This window comes from Microtus pennsylvanicus, chromosome 1 (genome assembly GCF_037038515.1).
Source record: "Microtus pennsylvanicus isolate mMicPen1 chromosome 1, mMicPen1.hap1, whole genome shotgun sequence".
Classification (NCBI taxonomy): domain Eukaryota; kingdom Metazoa; phylum Chordata; class Mammalia; order Rodentia; family Cricetidae; genus Microtus; species Microtus pennsylvanicus.
In genome coordinates this window covers 144,783,768-144,796,758 of record NC_134579.1, presented here as the reverse complement: position 1 = coordinate 144,796,758, position 12,991 = coordinate 144,783,768, and the positions used below count along the sequence as shown (strand labels likewise).

Below are 12,991 nucleotides of genomic sequence, written 5' to 3'. Positions count from 1 at the left end.
GGCCTTCCAGACGTCCTGCTCTGCTCCTCTGTCCCTCCAGTGCCCCCACAGCTTCAGTCAGTTGATAACTTTGAGCGGTCCTCAGCTCTAGAGAAACCTGAGGCTGGAGACTGTCCGTTCATTGTCCACCATGAGCATTGCTAAGGAGACCTGTGAGAATCTGCTGTCTATTCCCAAGTCTGAGTCCCAGCCCTGCTCTGCTTCCAAACCGCCGACCATCTACAAGCCAGGGCCACATCCTGCTGCTCTGCTTAGACCGAAGTCGCCACCCTTGTGGTGTTTTAGAAGCTTCATAAGTGGCTAAGATAATACGTGAACATGGATTATAAATTGCCACTTGAGTCAGAAACAGCCTGATGAAAACAACCTGCACAGCTTGGAGAGATGGCTCAGTGGGTAAAGCCCTTAACGCAACAAGCATGAGGACCCAAGTTCAGATCCCCAGCACCCACGTTAAAAAGCATTGGCATAGCTGAGTATGGTGATGCACACCCTTAGTCCAAGCACCCAGGAGACAGAGGCAGGTGGACCTGTGTGAGTTCAAGGACAGCCTGGTCTATAGAATTGAGTTCCAAGACAGCCAGGGCTACACAGTAAAACCCTGTCTAAAAAACAACAAAAACACTGACATGACCACACGTACCTTTAACCCAGGAAGTTGGGGCACTGACAGGATTGCTGGGGCTTGGTAGCCAGAAGCATAGCATCAAGTTCAGCAAGACACCCTGTCTCAAAGGACTGTGAGTAATAGATCAAGATAACTGATATCCCATCTTCCCGTGTATGTGAACTGCACACAATGAATTCATTACATACTCATAGACACAAAACTTGAAAGGCCATGCCAGCCTTCACATCCCATTCACTCTGGATGATTCAGAGAACAGCTGCTGGGTGCACAGTACTAGGCCCGCCTGCCAGGAGCTCTTCACTAAACCAGGCATCTCGGGTGCTCCAGCTTCTCCAAATCCACACTACCTCTGAAGACTGCCCATATAAGGTCTCAGTACTAACAACATTGGCCAAGGGCCTACCACAGAGTTGGAGGTATCTAAATACATGTATGCACAGGTGCCATGGCCCTCTTGTGGGGGTTAAAGGACATTGTCAGTTAACCCTCTTTCCTTTTTGTTGAGGCAGGGTCTTTTTGTTTTGTTTTAAAACAAGGTCTCACTATGTAACTTTGGCTGTATACCAAGCTGGCCTCAACTCACAAAGATCTGCCTGCCTCCACGTCCTACATACTGGAATTAAAGATGTGGGCAAGTCAGGGTCTTTATGCTGCTGTGCTGAGTACTCCAAGCTAACTGGCCAATGAGCTTCCAGCTCTACCACCCCAAAGGAGTCCTGAGGTTACAGATGTGCACCCCCTTGTCTGGCTCTTTTTCAGTCTGGATTCCACACATTCAACTTGGGTTGTTGTGAGGCTTGCATCGCAAACACCTTTACCATCTGAGCCATCTTCCTGGCCCATAGTTGGCGGGGGGTTTTAAAACATGTTTACTGAGCCTGCTTTGTATCGGGCCATGTATTCCAGGTGCTGAGGTTTGATTGTGACAATGAAGTGGCAAATCCAGGCCTTGAAATTGGGAGCATCTGGCTTGCAACCCTTCCCCATCATTGAACACATCCCTGCTCTCCCTGAGCTTCAGGCTCATCCTCTGTAAAGCCTTTGCATAGTTCTGGTGAGGAATTTGTGACATCCAGGTGTAGTCTGAATGGTTCTGCAGACTGTCACTATGAATGTTCAATAATTTCATCTGCCATCGGGATGGATAGGTTAACTGATCTTTCACCTGGGATCAGAGTACACTTTACGCCCAGTGGTAGTGGCGCACGCCTTTAATCCCAGCACTTAGAGGCAGAAGCAGGTGGATCTCTGTGAGTTCAAGGCCAGCCTGATCTGCAAGAGCTAGTTCCAGGACAGGCTCCAAAGCTACACAGAGAAACCCTGTCTTGAAACAAACAAGAAAACAAAACTAAAGGTACGCTTTACTGTTTTAAAGGTGATATTGCTTAATATGAAGTTATAATTTATTTGGGTTTAATCCTAGCTGCTGCTTACTATCTGTGTGCTCTTAAGAATTTACTTACCTCACCGAGCATTGGTGGTGCACACTTTTAATCCCAGCATTCAAGAGGCAGAGGCAGGCAGATCTCTGTGAGTTCGAGGTCAGCCTGGTCTACAAGAGCTAGTTCCAGGACTAGGACTGTTGCACAGAGAAACCCTGTCTCAAGGAAAAAAACAACAACAAAAAGAATACCTTAGGGCCAGCTAGATGGCTCAGCAGGTAAAGGCACTTGCCACCAAGCTTGATTACCTGAGTTTGACACTTGGGACTCACATAATGGAGAGAACTGACTCCCACAGTTGTTCTCTGTTCACATGACATGGTACACGAATGGTAAAGATGAGTAAATAATAAGAGGACCCACTTTAGAAAGACGTATTTATGCTCTCAGCACTTAGCAGACAGAGGTAAGAAGATTGTCACAAGTTTGAGCCCAACCTGATCTGTAAATTACAGGTTCAGTCAGGGCTGTGAAGCAAGATCCTGTCTCTAAAAAGAAAAAAAGACAAGGTATGTCCTTCAGCCTCAGCTTGATTATGAGTTTTAATTAAATTGACAGATGGAATGTGCTTATACAAAAGGGTTATAATTAGGTTTTATTGTTCTTTTGTTCCGGTACTTTTTGTTGGAGAATGAGGATATTTTTAGGTGTGTGTGTGTGTGTGTGTGTGTGTGTGTGTGTGTGTGTGTGAGAGAGAGAGAGAGAGAGAGAGAGAGAGAGAGAGAGAGAGAGAGAGAGAGAGAGAGAGAGAGAGAGAGAGGTGGGGGGTGTCTCATGTAGGCAGGCTGGCCTGGAAACTACCTATATACTCAAAGCGGGCCTCAAACTCTATGTAGCAGAGGATGATCTTGAACTCCTGATCCATCTGCCTCCACTTTCCAAGTGCTGGAATCACATGCGTACACACACACACACACACACACACACACACACACACACACACACACCGTGATGATCATGGTGATTCTTATTCTATTTTCCACACCGCTTACAAAAAAAGGCCAGGAGCCGTTCCCTTCTCCCATGTCAAGTCCTAGAAGACCCTTTCCTTAGCTCTGAAAAGGGGCGAAAACAGAGCACGCAGGCGCAGTAAGACAACGCCTAGGAAGGAAGCGGAGCACCCGCTTAGGAGAGAGCAACGATGGCTGCTTTTTGACGTCATCAGTGTGCGCGAGTGGCGGTTCCCGGGCAGGTTGTGGAGCAACAAGCCAGCTGGGACTGACCACGGAAGGTCGGGATGGGGGAGGCGGCCGTGGCGGCGGGACCCTGTCCACTCCGCGAGGACAGCTTCACACGGTTCTCGTCGCAGAGTAACGTGTACGGGCTGGCAGGAGGAGCAGACGGGCGAGGGGAGTTGCTAGCCGCCACACTTAAAGGCAAAGTGCTCGGCTTCCGCTACCAAGACCTCCGACAGAAAATCAGGCCTGTGGCCAAAGAACTGCAATTCAACTACATCCCCGGTGCGTGGCGCTGTGGTGTAGGGGGCGGGACTGGAGTCTGGTGTTGCAGGGAGTCTAAGACTGTCTTTGGTCACTGTGATGCGAGGTCAGGGTTAAAGCTGGTAATCAAAAGCCGGGCGGTGGTGGCTCATGCCTTTAATCCCAGCACTCAGGAGGCAGAGACAGTCAGATCTCTGAGTTCGAGGCCAGTCTGGTCTACAGAGCAAATTTCAGGACAGCCAGGGCTACACAGAGTCACCCTGTCTCAAGAGAGAAAAATAAAAAGAAAGAGAAAAAAACTAAACTAAACCCTGGTAATCATTAGGTTCCGATACAGGGGTCGTCAGGGTCTGAAGTAATTAAGGTCTAGGATTTCGCAAACATAGAAGTTAACAGCGTGGTACCTGGTTAAGACTCCCGCAGACCAAAGGTTTTACTACAATGTAGGTAGTCAGTGTGATTCAGGAGTGATCGGTGAACTTTGAACTCTTCTCATAGTGGATGCTGAGATCGTCTCCATCGACACTTTCAACAAGTCACCCCCAAAGCGAGGGCTGGTTGTGGGCATCACATTTATAAAGGTACCTCGGCGCCCTCCACCTGTCCACACCCTCTTCCTTAGTCTCCCCCAAGTGCCCTGAATCTGCTCCAGATGCCTCTCACCTCCTCTACCTCCCCTGAGGGCAGTTTCCACCCCTAGGACTCAGGAGACAAGGGCAGTCCTTTTCTTAACATTTACTGTGACTATGAACCTGGCTCGGAATACAACCTGGACTCCATTGCAGGTGAGTAGAGCATTGGGGAGAGGGTGGACTGGGCTGGCAGGTGCGGCTGGGTTCAGCTTGTGTCCTTTCTGCAGAGAGCTGCCTGAATTTGGAACTCCAGTTCACCCCTTTCCAGCTGTGCCACGCAGAGTGAGTGACCGTGGGCACCCCTGCTTTCCGGCCTTCCTCTGAGGCTTTTGCCCTATCTGGAAGACAAAAGAGTTTTAACAGACTAAGGGTTGGGTGGAAACAGGTATTGTTAGGGGCCCAAGAAGTGAGGGGAAGTATAATCAAAAAGTGGGGTTTCATAGTTCGGTAGCAGATTGGAACCCATATACCCGCCATCACCAGTCTGGTTCTGATGGTGCTTTTTGGAGTAAATGCAGCCAAGATAACTAGGTAGCCACCACATTGTCACCTGTCAGGTGGCTCATTCCAGAGAGTTAATTGAGCATCTAGAACTCAACTCCAAAGGTTCTGGATCTCTACTTCCCAGACCTGGGATCATTCTCAAGAGTCAGAAGCACTGAGGTCTCCAGACTTAAAAGGTGCAGTTGAAGGTTGGGGATACAGCTCAGGCAGCTGAACACTTGCCTAGCACACACAAAACTCTGGGTTCCATCCCCAGCACTATATAAGCCAGTCATGGTCGGTGCATGCCTTTAGTTCCAGCATTCAGGGGATGGGGACAGAAGGATCAGAATTTTGTTCAAGGTCATCTTGGGCTGCATAATGAGTTTAAAGCTAGCCTGAGTTATACAGACCCTGTCTCAAAAAAAGATTCTACCAAACCCAGAAGCTCCTGAGAATCTGTAGACGGACTTGTAAGGAGGTAGACTACAGAACATCTAGAATCTTTAGGTTCCCGTTTAGAATCCCAGAGCATGTGGGTTCTACCCAGGACTTCAGAAATCCACTAGGATTGGCAACATTTTTTTGCAAGTTTTTTTTTTTCTGTCAAAGCCCAGTTAGTATCACAACTGCACAGTTCTGCCACTGGAGCAAACAAACAGCAGGACACTGTGGATGAATGGCTGGGGTTGTGCCAATAAAACTTTATTTACAAAAAGCACTCAATGGGTGGGGTGGATTTGGTCTTTAGGTCCTAGTGGCCAGATCTCTAGTCCAGCAAGTGAAAATTATAAAAATGAATCTTTTGGGGGGATAAGGGGGTACATGCATGTGCTTGTGGAAGTATGTACTGGTGTGCATGCATGTATGTGAATACCTTATCATGAATCAAAGCCTCAATGTGTAGCCCAGGCCAGCCTTGGACTTGAAATTCTCCTACCTCAGCCTTCCCAGTGCTGGGATTTCAGACAAGCATTATCCTGCCAGATTTGAAATCTACAAGATTCAAGATGCCAGGATTTGCATGATTCGAGATAGTCAGGGTAGAGATTTCTAACAGTTCTGGTCTACCAGAGGAGACAAGAAATAGGGCTTCAGAATCATGGGGTTCTAGAGGGAAGAGGTTTTCTGGTGGTATGGTTCTCTGTTGCTGTTTGTTTGCTGGGTTTTTGTTTTGTTTTGACAACATCTTTGTGCCCTGGCTGTCTTAGAACTCACTGTGTAGATCAGGATGGCTTGAACTCACAGAGATCCACCTGCCTCTGCCTTCTGAGTCCTGAGATAGATTCCTTTATATTTACTTGTTTGCAAGAGGGTCCCACAGCATGTGGGTGGAGGTCCGAGAACAGCCCTCGGGAGTCAGGGCTCTCTTTCCTCTTTGTGGTCCTGGGGTTCGAATCCAGGCCATCCCGAATGGTGGCAGTTGCCTTTACCCAATGAGCCATCTCATCGACCCTTGCCACCAGTGAGGTTTTGCAGACTCATTCTCGAGGACCCTCTCCTATTCCTGTAGTGAAACTTCTAGCAGTCGGGGGCTGTCAGCAGGCTCCCAGCACCTGCACTGGCTGCTCTGAGATCACAAGGGTCCGCGTACATAGTCTGCAGAGCGCTAGGTCATGCGGCTCTCAACTGAATCTCTGAATGGTAGGGTTATTGCCAGCAAAGGTTTTTGGTTTTTTGTTTTTTTAGTCAGTCTGGGTGTGGGAAGTACAGGTGGGAAGATCAGTTGTTCAAGGTCAGCTATAATTACACCATGAGTTCAGTACCAGCCTGGGGCACATGAAGCCCTATCTCAAAATAAATTGACAGTAGCATTTCTAAATCCTTGGAGGAATTCAACCCCACACAGGTCCCAGCACATTCTAAATTTCTCTGCTTTCAGAGTTCAGGTTGGGAGCCAACTGGAGACTGTCTTTCTCCTGAGCGGGAATGACCCAGCCATCCATCTCTACAAGGAGGTGAGGCGGGCAGGCTGGGCACAGGCCGGTAGGGAATCCCCACTGCGGTGGTGGCCTGTGTGCAGGAGCCTGATGACTCACTCAGAGCCTGGCTCTCGTTCCCCCAGAATGAGGAGCTACACCAGTTTGAGGAGCAGCCCGTGGAAAACCTCTTCCCAGAGCTCACGAACCTGACCAGTAGGTAGGAGGGGATCCTGCCCATTCACCCACTGTGCACCCAAACAAGGGACCAGGACACTGACTGCAGAGAAGCCAGATATAGAGCAGGCTGCCATCTAGTACAATACATAGTAGAGGCCATCTTGGAGAAACTAGGAAGCATCTTGGGGTGTCACTCAGTTGGTAGAATATTTACCTAGCGTGCTCAAAAGCCCTAGGTTCCATTGCATAACCAGGAGCACCATAAAATCCAGGCACAATAGTGCACACACAATAGTAACCTCAGCACTCAGGTGGTAGGGAAAGGAGGGTCAGGAGTTCAAATTCGTCCTTGACTGTATCATGACTTTGAAGCTAACTAGGTCTATGTGAGACCCTGTCTTTAAAAAAAAAAATGCAGCTAGGTAGCGTGTTCTCTGGTTGCAGCATGACCTCAAGATAATTGGTTAGAATGGGGTTCAGTGAGCATCTATGGTGGTGCCTAGCCCCCTAGTGCTCCTGGGAAGCAGAGATTGGGCTGGGGCTCTGGGCTGTCTACCTGTCTGTCCCCCCATCCATCATCCTCTCGCCAGTGTCCTGTGGCTCGATGTCCACAACCTGCCTGGCTCGTCTCGGCGGCTCACAGCTCTGGGCTGCCAGAGTGGCTATGTGCGTGTGGCTCACGTGGACCAGAAGAATCAAGGTGAGGGTCAGGCCTGGGGCGGGGACAAACCTAGGGATGGGGACAGGTCCCTGAGTGCCTCCCTGCTCTCCACGCAGAGATTTTACAGACATGGACAATCCTGCAGGATGGGCCCATCTCCCGTGTCATCGTGTTCCGCCTCCCCAGCCCCGATGGTGAGCTCTTTGCTCTCAGCCTGGAATCTGGAGAGTGGACTCTGCAGGCTCAGCTGTCCTCACCCTAAGAGCCCACACTCGTGCTCCCCCTGCGCCCCTCCAACCCATAAGCTGTGCCACAGATTGGACTCCGGTCATTTCTTTTAGCATCCAACCTCATTCTTCCCATTGTGTTCTTGCCTTGAACTTTGTCCCTACGTTCACCATTCCCTTAGTGGTCTAACCTTCATTTCTCATGTTATCTTACTCACCCCACCCCAGCCTTCTCACTCCCTGTGGACTAAAAACTCTTCTGTCAATCATGGCCTCACCCCATCCCCAAGTGCTAGTTTCTTCCTATTCCTTGATCTTGCTCTGTCCTATACTGACAGTCACCTTGACCTGCCCTGTGCCTTCTAAACAGGGCTCCCCCATCCTCACACTGTGGTCTCACCTTAGACTTCAACTCTAATCTAACCTTTGTCTCTCCTATTGTGTTCTAACATTAGCCTTTTTTGTATTTTTTAAATAGTCATCTAACACCTGTATAATGTCTGGCCACAGTCATTTTGTAGTCCAATCTCTAATCTTTGTCCTGAGGTCTAGCCTTTGTTCTTCACTACAGGAGGGAAAGGGATAAGGAAGAGCCTGTCCCCACAGGCTCTCCAACTCCTGTCTCTTTCCCTAGCAACCGAGGGCAGTCCACAGCAGGAAGGATACAGTCTGCTTGTTGCCAGCATGTTGGAGCCAGCAGTGGTATACTGGTAAGGGCACCTGAGGCTTCTGGTGTAGTTCAACCTCATATCTATGTGGTGTGGTCTAACCTTGTCAATCCTTTGGGGTGGTTAGGATCAGAAGTGCTGTGATCAGGGAAGAGGTGAGAGTGCTCACACCTGGATCTTGTGGAGAATTTGCTAAGGGTGGTTATGTCTTCCTACCCTTAGAGAGACCCATACCCCTGGCAGGCGCTCGGTTGTGAAGGCCTAGACATGTAGTCCTTGGCAATTTCCGTGGAGTCACTGCTCCCACCATCAAAATTGTGACATTGTAATGCTAAAATAGACAGTCAGCTCTGTGTGTGCTGGGGATGGGGGGCGGGGGGAGACAGCATCTCATGAAATCAAGGCTGCCCTCCAACTACACTGCTAAGAATGACTTTGAACTCTCGGTTTTCCTGCCTCTACCTCTGCTGGGATTGCAGGCATGCACCACCACACTGGATTAAACCCAGGGCTTCATTCATGCTACAGTCTACCAACTAAACTACGTCCCCAGCCCCCACACCCCCACTCTCCCACTCCACCTTCCCCTCACTCAAGTACAAGTATGTACACACACTGCCATCATCAGTGATGATGATGTGAGCTAGTTCCACCCAGCTCTGACACACTCTGGGTTGAGAGTGAAAATATCAATTCAAGTACAGAGTTCTCTGTACTCTCTAAGGCACCGAGCACTTAGGTGAGGGACCAGGGCACCTGTGTCTCCAGGAGCCACGATGGGGGGGTGGGGAGGTTTGCGCTCCTGGGAGCACAGTGGGACATCCAGGATGGGATCCACAGGGTGAACACGAGGCCATCCACTGGAGTGACAGGTTGGCCCTGTGTGGGGACTTCAAAGTTACTTACATTAAAACCAAGGTGCATGTCTGCAAAAATGTGGGTCTGGACCTCAGGGGAAGCCAGTTGGGCATCACCTACAGTCTGGAACCAAAGGGGCAGGGCCCTGCCGTATGACCTTCCTCTTACCCCCATATTGGGGACCCTCAGGGACCTTCTGAACCAGGGCCTGGAAGACCAACTTCTCCTGCCTAGCAGTGACCAGTTTGACAGTGTCCTCTGTGGCCTGGTCACTGACGTGGACCTAGATGGACAACCAGAAGTCCTGGTGGCCACCTATGGACAGGTGGGTCTTGAGAGGAGCCTGTCACTCATCTGTTCCTGCAGTGACCATCCTCAGCCTGCATGACCTTGACCCCTCTGCCCACAGGAGCTGCTCTGCTACAAGTACCACGGGCTGCCTGAGGCCAGCAGAGGCTTCCGCCTGCTCTGGCGAAGGACCTTTGCCAGCCCCCTGCTGGCCATGGCCCATGTGGACCTGACTGGGGATGGACTGCGGGAGCTGGCTGTGGTATCCCTGAAAGGGGTGCACATCCTCCAGGTACTAACCGTTATTCATTTATTTGTAGGGGAAAAGCTCTACCACTGAGCCCTACCTCCAGCCCCTCACTGGGGGATTCTAGGCAGGGGCTCTACCACTGAGCCACACCCCAGCCCCTCACTGGGGGATTCTAGGCAGGGGCTCTACCACTGAGCCACACCCCAGCCCCTCACTGGGGGATTCTAGGCAGGGGCTCTACCACTGAGCCACACCCCCAGCCCCTCACTGGGGGATTCTAGGCAGGTGTTTTACCGCTGAGATACACCCCAGCCCCTCACTGGGGAATTCTCAGCAGACACTCTTGTTGAGCCACACCCCTAGCTCTTGGTTTTTTGAGACAGGCTCTCACTCTCACCCAGGAAGGCCTTGAATTTACAATCCTCCTGCCTCAGCCCGTGGAGTATCTGAGCCTACAGACCTGCGCCATCTGGCCATGCTACATGCTTTATCCTTTACTCTCACCTGAGCACCATAGTCTCTAGATTTCTTCCAATACTGTTGTCAGTCATGCCTTACAGTGTCTCCCCCACCCCAAGGACCAGCCTCAGATCTGCCCATCACTGGGCTGGTCCTGGTCTCCTTCAGTTTACTAGGTGTCTGTTTGGATACAGCCTACCCTTTCCCCGCATAGCCTGCTTTCCCTTCCCATCTTCCCTTGGTAATGTGGTCTAGCCCCCAGACCACTGTTAAGTTTCTGATTTCTACATTGTGTGTGTGTGTGTGTATGTGTGTGTATAAGGCCATGGAGGCTTTCAGGTGTGTGTATGTACATGTGTGTGCGTGCATGCGCACACGTGTGTGTATATAAGGCTAGGGAGGATTTCCGGGGTGTGTGTGTCTGAGAGAGAGAGAGAGACCAAAAAGGATTTCAGGTGTCCCACTCTCCTCTCTCTTGTTCTCCTGAAATGGAATCTCTCGCTGGACCCTGAGCTAAGCCGGTAGGTAGCTCACAAGCCCCAGGGGGAGCTTCTCTGAGATCTAACCTCAACTTCTGCTTTCCACTTCTCTGTGGTCCTTGCTCTGTTGACCTCTCATTTGCTGCCAGCATCTCACCTTTGTCCTTCCCACTGTGGTCTAACCTCAGCTTCTCTGGAACCTCAGATAGCCTCTAATGTCCTTTGTCATTTTGCACCATCTGTCTCTTCCACCAGTTCCTTTTGCACCCCTCTCTCTCTCTCTGTTTATTTGTTTTTGTGCGTGGTACTTGGTGTCAAACCCACGGTGCTGTGGATCTGGGAGATTGAGTCATGCTGTGTAGCCAAGGTTAGTCCAAAACTCACAGCTGCTCATCACACTAGGCCCAGCGCTTCTGCTGATTTCCAATTTCAGCTCCCTCCACTTAGGTCTAAGCTTTGCCCCTTCCACAGGAAATTAATCCAAGCCCCTCCGCCATGTCTGGCCTCCACCCCCATCTGGGAGACCCTTTCTCAGTCAACACCCTGTGGTCTCCTCTCTGCCCTCCTGCTGTGGCTGAGCCTCTGGCCTCTCAGTGTGGTCTGATGTGTGCCCCTCTTCTGTCTCCACTTACCCTCCTTCTTTTGTTCCCACAGTACAGCCTGATCCAGGCCTCTGAGCTGGTCTTGACCCGGCTTCGTCGTCAAGTGGAGCAGAGGAAACATCAGCAGGGCTTTGGAGACAAAGTGGCTCCCAGGCCTAAGGAGCCCCTAGCCTCCTGAGCACTCCCCCTTCTTGGGCCTGGGCATCTGGTGTCTGCACTGATGCAGGGGAAGCATCTCAGAAAAGGACTGCTTCCCTGAGACTGCCCCGAGGCATGCTGGGAGTCCCTGAGCCACTCTGCTGTGTGTGTAACCCTAGCTGATTACCCCTCTCTGAGCTATTTGTAGAGGGACGGTCTCAGCAACCCCCTGCAGTCCCATCAGGTTTTGGTTCCCTAGTGACTGTTCATACATGCAGAGCAACAAAGCTGCCCTAGCTTCCTTGTTTCCTTTGTCTAGCAAGCATCTATTGAGCACCTACTGTATGCCAAGTTCTGCTGAATTCACTCCCAAAGAACTGAGGAGGGGAACTCTACAGAGAGAGTCCAAGATTAGACCCAGAGGAAAGGAGGGGGTGGGGTAGTTTGCAGTTTTGAGAGCTATGGAGCCTTTCTCTGCACTGGTGAAGTGAACTCGGGAAGTATAACGCCAGACAAATGCCACTGAGGCCACCCTGAGCAGAGGCTTTTGGGTTCATTGTCTCCACTAGGAAGAATCAGGAACCCCAGATGTAACATCGACGGTGAAGGGGACGTGAGAACTCAGACCAGGAAGGGTCTGTATCTCCAGTACGCAGTAAGGGATCTGCAGACTCCCTCAGCCCAGAGATAGAAGTGATCGTGTTACTGCTCTAATTGGGATGGGGTCTCAAAAGAGAAGTGATTAGACTCGGCAAGAGCTAAGGCTAGCTTCTAGCAGAATAGAATTGAGCATAGACTGTGGTGGGGAGTGTCAAAGTTAGACCAGTGTAGACAGAGATACCATACTGCGGTGGGTATTGGATACATCTCAGCTAAACAACCCAGGCGAGACAAGGGCAGTTATCACCCAAAGGTTCCATCAGAGTCTCCACCCCAGGGCTCAGAGGAAGGTAGCTCAGCAGAATTGTTGCCTCCCCAACCCCAGACCAGGAACAGAATTGGAGTCAATGGGGTTGGTGAGTTTCAGAGCAAATGAGGTTGAGGGTGGGGCTTGAGTGTGACGCCTGCTTCCTCAAAAGCACATGTGTTTGTGGTGTTGGGTAGGTACCAGTCGCTCCATCAGGAAGTCCACCTGTAAATCTGATTCACACACACATACACACATTGCAAAGGCGCAGCCTCCAGGTCTTAGAAGACCAGATACAGACTTCCCAGGCTCCAAGCTCTAGAAGCCAGGCCCAGGCGTGGGAAGCTGCAGGGAGCTGGAACTTCCCCCTCCTGGCAGCAGGCCCAAGAGTGTCCCGCCAGAGCTGGCAGTGGGCACAGGCTCCTCCTGGCAGGGGCAGCCTTCTTTCCTTGTTGCACCGTTTTGTGCCCAGCATCCAGCACCTGCCACCTTTCCTGTGGAGGGAGGGAGCCCGGAGAGGGATTGTGAGGGCGTATGATGCATGCGTTCTGATGTGTGTGTGTATGCACTTGCGGGTGTGTGTGTTTGCATGAGTGCAACTTGTTTTGTTCAACAACCTGTAGGCTTGGGAATTTGTCTTCTGAATCCTAGGACACTTGACTCAGGACTTTGCACTTTGACAGAGAAGTTGAGACAGGATCTCATGTAGCTCAGGCTGCCCTCTAGCG

At 50.7% G+C, this 12,991-nt stretch overlaps 1 protein-coding gene across 1 annotated transcript; it reads left to right on the top strand.

The window, feature by feature from the left end:
* Positions 1-3,227: 3,227 nt before the first annotated feature.
* On the top strand, positions 3,228-11,652 carry Kptn (kaptin, actin binding protein). The gene is made up of 12 exons (XM_075991152.1): positions 3,228-3,533; positions 4,011-4,093; positions 4,213-4,297; positions 4,372-4,426; positions 6,510-6,585; positions 6,693-6,766; positions 7,317-7,426; positions 7,504-7,581; positions 8,249-8,324; positions 9,330-9,465; positions 9,550-9,720; positions 11,271-11,652. The coding sequence occupies exons 1-12, from the start codon at positions 3,311-3,313 to the stop codon at positions 11,394-11,396; spliced, it is 1,293 nt and encodes a 430-aa protein (XP_075847267.1). The 5' UTR covers positions 3,228-3,310; the 3' UTR covers positions 11,397-11,652.
* Positions 11,653-12,991: the final 1,339 nt, after the last annotated feature.

What these genes read in the sequence shown, in the direction of transcription:
- Kptn (XM_075991152.1), top strand. Translation starts at nt 3,311, where the DNA reads ATGGGGGAGGCGGCCGTGGCGGCGGGACCCTGTCCACTCCGCGAGGAC. An exon ending in TGGGCATCACATTTATAAAG is followed by an intron (nt 4,094 to 4,212) that starts GTACCTCGGCGC and finishes TTCCACCCCTAG; the next exon opens with GACTCAGGAGACAAGGGCAG. An exon ending in TTCCAGCTGTGCCACGCAGA is followed by an intron (nt 4,427 to 6,509) that starts GTGAGTGACCGT and finishes CTCTGCTTTCAG; the next exon opens with AGTTCAGGTTGGGAGCCAAC.